Source organism: Oryx dammah, unplaced genomic scaffold, assembly GCF_014754425.2.
Source record: "Oryx dammah isolate SB20612 unplaced genomic scaffold, SCBI_Odam_1.1 HiC_scaffold_11, whole genome shotgun sequence".
In the NCBI taxonomy this organism is placed as follows: Eukaryota; Metazoa; Chordata; class Mammalia; order Artiodactyla; family Bovidae; genus Oryx; species Oryx dammah.
Window position 1 is genome coordinate 23,537,546 of NW_024070195.1, and position 6,427 is coordinate 23,543,972.

Below are 6,427 nucleotides of genomic sequence, written 5' to 3' on the forward strand. Positions count from 1 at the left end.
CACCACTCCAGACCCAGGGACCACGGAGGACCACACCACTCCAGACCTGCGGATCATGGAGGACTACATCAGTCCTGACCTGGGGATCACGAAGGATAATACCACACCAGACCTGGGGACCGTGGAGGACCACACCACTCCAGACCCGGGGACCATGGAGGACCATACCACTCCAGACCCAGGGACCATGGACAACCACAACACACCAGACCCAGGGACCACAGACGACTACACCACTAAACCTCCAGACCCTCAACTGGAGGGAACAGACTCAGTAACAGCAGAGAAACCCCCTGGGCTCCTGACACCCAGCAAAATCATCCTCATTTCCCTTGCTGCTACCGCTGTCACTGCTGCACTCTTTGTTGGATTTGGCTTCCTAGTAGTGAGTATTTGGCCCTGAAATGTGAAGGACATTATGGGAATGAAAGCATCTGAGGAGGATGAGGCGGGCAAGGAGGGCTGAAACAAAAAACTCAGAGGTGAGGAAACCTAGAGAGCGAAGAAGAGATGTATCTTTGCAAAGATAGAGACACAGAGATGGAGAGAAAAAGGAGCAAGAAGCATAAAAACTGAGGGCAGAACGGAGAGAGAAGGAAGGTGTGAGAGACAGAGGGAAAAGGAGAGTGGAGGGAAGGGGGAAAAAGTGTGGAGAGAGAAAAAGAGCACAGAGAGAGGACCACTGGAGCACAAATATGTTAAAACATAATGTGAGCTGGAGTCAGGCTTCAACTATTTAGTAAGTACAGATGCAAAAATTTGTAAATTTTTATAAGCTGAGAAATTGAGGCAGGGATAAGAGAAGAGGAGAAAATGGAAGCATTTTAGACATCCACCCATGTCAGAAATTATGTTACTTTGTATTAACTGCCTCCCACTGGGAAATTCTGCAGATTTTTTAAAACCAAGATTGCATAGGTTATTATGAGCAGGGCTACTCTGTCCTGGAGAGACAATGGGTGTCAATGCCCAAAGGGGAGCTCTAGGTGTTTTTGTGTCTCTGAGGGGCCTTGTTTCTAAAACAGGAGATAAAAGGACTCTGTGCCAGCCCTGAGACTTCCTGTTGACCTTTGGTCTAAAATCCAAGCCTTCAACTTGTGGCCTCTGCTGGACATAGAAGGGCCAGCCCTTTGGGGCCATCCTGACTGAAGGATGAAGTGCACATTGGAATCTCAGCAGGGGTGGCTTACATGATTAGCCAGCTCAGGCAGGTCATGAAAACCTCATTCATTCCTGTTGGTCACTGATGCCCGTGTGCATTTGACCTCTGCCCCAAGAGGCAAACTCATAGCACAGGATCCCTTTGTGTGATTAAGGCAAACGTAACGCTTTATTCAGTTGAGGTGTTCGTGTTTAGGTCTACCAAAAGCACACCGTGAAACTAGGGCGTTCTGAAAGATGGCTGACAAAAGGAAAACAGGAATGACGCCTTCATATGTGCTTGGCACATGCGTGAGTCACGTTCATATTCGTCAGTAGATGGAGGCCCTTCTTGACTTCACTGGAATCACAAACAAGTGGCCTTTTGATCACGTGGCTCACGATGAAAAGTCAGATACTCTCGCTCCAGGCTGGGGGAGCCTTTCCTCCCTCCAAACCAGCCTCTGAGTGCTGGCACTGAGTCGCCACTAGCAAGGGCGCCTTCTTAACCTCTGGTAGAGACTAAAAACAAGAGACGACTCCAAAGACCCAGGGTACAGGAAATAGAAGGAAAGTTTGTATTCCCAAACTTACTAAATTCTTAACTTTTAAATATTTAACCCAAAAAGTTTAGAAAACAAGAATCATCTGTGTTTCTATACTTCCCCTCAAATCCACTGATTGAAATAGTTTTATTTTGCCAACATGACTTCAGCGTTTTTGGAAACTGCACCTTTTGCAGTAAGTCCCAGGATCTGAAGAAAGTGACAAACAGGAAGGAGTCATAGAGATGAGTGGGAAGGTCTTTATAAAGCACAACCACCAGGATTAAGAGAGGAACAAAGTCTTAAAAACAAACCACTTTCTTTCTCCCTAGAAAAATTATTTCCTGCAGCCGTTAAATCCACTCCCCGAAGTTGTTTATCATCCCCACGTCGTGGATTGGAGTACACCATAAGGAGAATCCCAGCAGTGCGTACGGTTGGTTCTTGAGCAAACCGGACTCCTCTCAGCCTCTACAGGACCCCACGAAGTGTGAATATGTGTTCTCAGGCCTTCACTCTCCTCTCCGAGTCTAGAGCCCCGGAACCACCAGCTGAAGAAGGTGACCAGCCCTGAGAATAAGCATGTTAGGGACACTCAGAAGAATGCCTGTCCACTTTGAGTATCACCTAATTCTGGCCATGGTTATGTCTTCAGGAAAATTACCTTTACCTATCTACCAGGTTTGGATGTGAAAACTATTTGGGGAAGATACACATAACTCAACTATAAAAGATATTCATTAAGTCCGGTCAAAGAAATGAAGCAAATACTTGTTTCTGTCTAGGTAATGTATCTAAATCCAGTCATTTTAACAAAACAGTTATTAAGGGCCCAGCATGGAGAAGGAGGTGGCAACCCACTCCAGTGTTCTTGCCTGGAGAATCCCAGGGATGGGGGAGCCTGGTGGGCCGCCATCTATGGGGTCTCACAGAGTCGGACATGAATGAAGCGACTTAGCAGCAGCAGCAGCAGCATGGGTCAAACACTCCATGCCTTTCTGTCTGTTCATCTCAGTCCGTCTAGCTGAGGGATACAGCTTTCTGTTCTCTCGAGAGCACCACATTCAAGGATGTAGTGTTGTCTACAGGATGAAGCCGACTAGTCACTCATCAAGTATGTACTGACTACCAGGTGGACTAGAGGGAAATTCAATTTTCATTCTTTTTGCTGCTTCCACAGATCCTGGGGTTGTATCACTACATAGGATAATGGCATAAGGATACACAGGGTAAAGGAAACTCTTAGAGTCAACTGGCCCATATCAATTACCCCCAAGACACCCATGTCCCTCTGGGTCAGCAGTTTTGCCAAAAGCACAGGGTCTATGCCAAGTCCACCTCTCTTGTCTTACCATCTAGCCTCCGTCTCCAGAATGTGACCACCTCTGCAAGATGCTGCTGGGAAGGCGGCCACAGAGAGATGCACGGCCACCTGGTCTCTGGATAGTACTGAAGGCAGAAAAGGACAAGGTGAAGATGCAGAAACATCCCGAAGGACAAATAGGAAGGCTCAAAGAGTCAGGGAAATCTCTCCCTGACCACTCCTGGGACCCTGGCCTACAAGGCTTGGTAGTGGCTTCCACGTCATATTATGCTCATACTCGTTGTGACACTATAATTTATTACACATAGCTATGCATGTCATCCCTTTAGGGACTGTATACAGTTCATCCAGTGTGAGTCCAGCCCCACTCAGCTAATCCTCTTTGCTTCTTTATAAAGGCCAATATTTCAAGAAAGTCTTTCTTTAGGTATTGTTACACAGAAGTACAAAATCCAGGTGACCCCAACTGCCAGATGCTGTTACTGTGCTGCCCAGACTAGGGAGACCAAACAAGCACACCCCTTAAAGAATTGTGCCTGAACAGGATTTATGCCCGTTTGGGTGTGTCACCCCTCACAGAAATGTCTGTGAGTGCACATTCCAGCCAGGTCTCCTGTCTTTACAAACGAGAATGTTTGGTGAAGTTGTCCAGCAGTAGTGATTCAACATTCTCGCCACAGAAGGTGTTGTTTGATACCTTAATAACACGTAGTTATTTTTCAAATCTAGTCATGTAACTCTAGAGTCTATACATCGCCGTACTTTTTTCCTTTATGGAGCATCCCAACAGAAGTTCACAAGTTGAATCTCTATTTTAATTTCACTGTATATCTCCTTCCACTAGAATGTTAGTTCCTTGAGAATAGGGATCTTGAGAGCAATATGAGAAATAAGAGTTGGCATTCAATAATCATTTTCTTCATTCTCCCCCATTACATTAGAGTTTTAAACATAATCTAAATGGTTGTCATCAAAAAGAACCAAATAACCAATGTTGGCAAGGATGTGAAGAAAAGAGAACCCTTGTACAGTGTAGGTGGGAATGTATATTAGTGCAGCCTCTTGTGGAAAACAGTATGGAAATTTCTCAAGAAACTGAAAATAGAACTGTCATATGACCTAGCAATTTCACTCCTGGGTATATATCCAAAAGAAAACCCCCAAAAACACTAATTCAAAAAGATATATGCACCCGAATGTCAATAGCAGCACCATTTACAATAGACAAGATATGGAAGCACCATAAGTATCCCTCAACAGATGGACGCATAAGGAAAATGTGGTATACCTATGCAATGGAATATTACTCAACCATAAAAAAGAATAAAGTTTTGCCTTTTCCAGCAATATGGATGGACTTGCAATATAAGAAGTGAAATGTCAGACAGAGAAAGACAAATACCATATGCTATGACTTATATGTGGAATCTAAAAAATAAAGCAAATTAGTGACTATAACAACAACAACAACAACACAAAAACCGGCTTACAGATATAGAGAAGAAACCAGTGGTTACCAGCAGGGAGAAGGGAGAGGGAAGGAAAGATAAGGGCAAGGGATTAAAAGGTATAAACTACCATGTATAAAATAAAATAACAAGGATATATTATACAACACAGGGAATACAGCCAATATGTTATAATAACTCTAAACAGGATATAACCTTTAAAAACTGTGATCACTAGGTTGTACACTTGAAACTTATATAATATTGTATCTCCACTCTACCTCAGTTCTGAAAAAACAGTCGTTAGTCTCATCTTAAAAGTTTCAATTCAAAACAATGTTTTAATTCAAGCTCTTTCCTTTAACTGCTGTATTGGCCTTTGTCTAGTATTAATGAAAGTTCCTATAACAAATAGTAAGATATTGGAGACAGTAGAAACTTTAAGATTTTAAATTGTAACCACACATAAGTGCTGAATCTAAAAGTACCAAAAATCTCCACCAAAATTTGATGAAATAAAAAATACCATATCCTACTTCTAAACAAACTATTAAGGTAACAGATAGTCTTCCTTTAAAAAACATTAAATGAAATTATCATTAGATCAATGTCTTGAGCAAACAAAAATTTTCCAATTAACAATGTTATAAACAAATGCCTGAATCTAAAAATACAAAATCTATATACCACCCTCCTCCCCACTTTTGAAACAACTTCAGAACACTTAGCTAATTGTCTTTCCCATATTAATTCTTTACTACATTTGGGGGGATTTATTATCTATGTGTGTGCTCAAAATTATAAACCAAATCATTTTTTTAAATAAAAAATCATTTTAAATTGAATTTCAGTTTGACATTAAAATAGAACACTGGAAAGGAGGTGCAAATAAATAAAGATGTAGGAGACGTGTCTTACCGTTGGCGGTATGCCCTACTTCAGTTGGCAGCGTTTTTTCTTTCTTAGTGAGACATGAGTAATGGTGTATCTTAAACTCAGTGCCTTTTTAGAGTTGCTGAAATAAACATATTTTGGAATAAACAAATGAATACATGCTTGCTTTTGGTGCTATTTGTTCAGTTTTAGTCTTGCTCAGAAACACAAAGAAATTAAAATTCCTTAATGAGTGTCCAGTAGATTCTTTCGAAAACAAGTATGTCAGACTAACAGAAGTGAATGACATAGTTCTTGCCCTTGAGGACAAGAAAACCAACAATTCCATTGTAAGGTGCTTTAATAGAGGTATGTATTGGGATGAGCCTAAAGTCTAGGGTGGGTCCCTCAGGTGCTACAGACCCAGAAAATCTTCCCAAGGGAGAGAGGGTAATTGACCTGAGGTTTATGACATGTCTACTGCAAGGAGATCCAACCAGTCCATTCTAAAGGAGATCAGCCCTGGGTGTTCTTTGGAAGGAATGATGCTGAAGCTGAAACTCCAGTACTTTGGCCACCTCATGTGAAGAGTTGACTCATTGGAAAAGACTCTGATGCTGGGAGAGATTGGGGGCAGGAGGAAGAGGGGACAATAGAGGATAAGATGGCTGGGTGGCATCACTGACTCAATGGACATGAGTCTGAGTGAACTCCGGGAGTTGGTGATGGACAGGGAGGCCTGGCGTGCTGCAACTCATGGGGTCACAAAGAGTCAGACACGACTGAGCAACTGAACTGAACGGAACTGATCTGAACGGAACTGATGGGCACTCTGGGCCACTTTCACACACTTGGTCTCTTTTGATCCTTACATCAGCTCTGTGAGGTAGGGAAAAGCATCCTCCTTTTTGAAATTCAAAGACTGAGGCTCAGAGGAGTTAAATAAATTGTCCCCAAATGGTGGCTCAGTGGTAAAGAATCCACCTGCCAACACAGGAGATGCAAGAGACTTGGGTTCCATCCCCAGGTCAGGGAGATCTCCCGGAGAAGGAAGTGGCAACCTGCTCCAGCATTCTTGCCTGGGAAGACTCCACAGA

The 6,427-nt window shown here is 42.8% G+C and overlaps 1 protein-coding gene across 1 annotated transcript in view; it reads left to right on the forward strand.

The window, feature by feature from the left end:
• LOC120870521 (protein PBMUCL2-like) overlaps positions 1 to 744 on the forward strand; it is a 1,117-nt gene extending 373 nt beyond the window's left edge. Inside the window, exon 1 of the mRNA XM_040250232.1 lies at positions 1 to 744. This exon is cut by the window's left edge and continues 373 nt beyond it. Coding sequence (XP_040106166.1) covers positions 1 to 403 — 403 coding nt within the window. The 3' untranslated portion in view covers positions 404 to 744.
• The last annotated feature ends 5,683 nt before the right edge of the window (positions 745 to 6,427 follow it).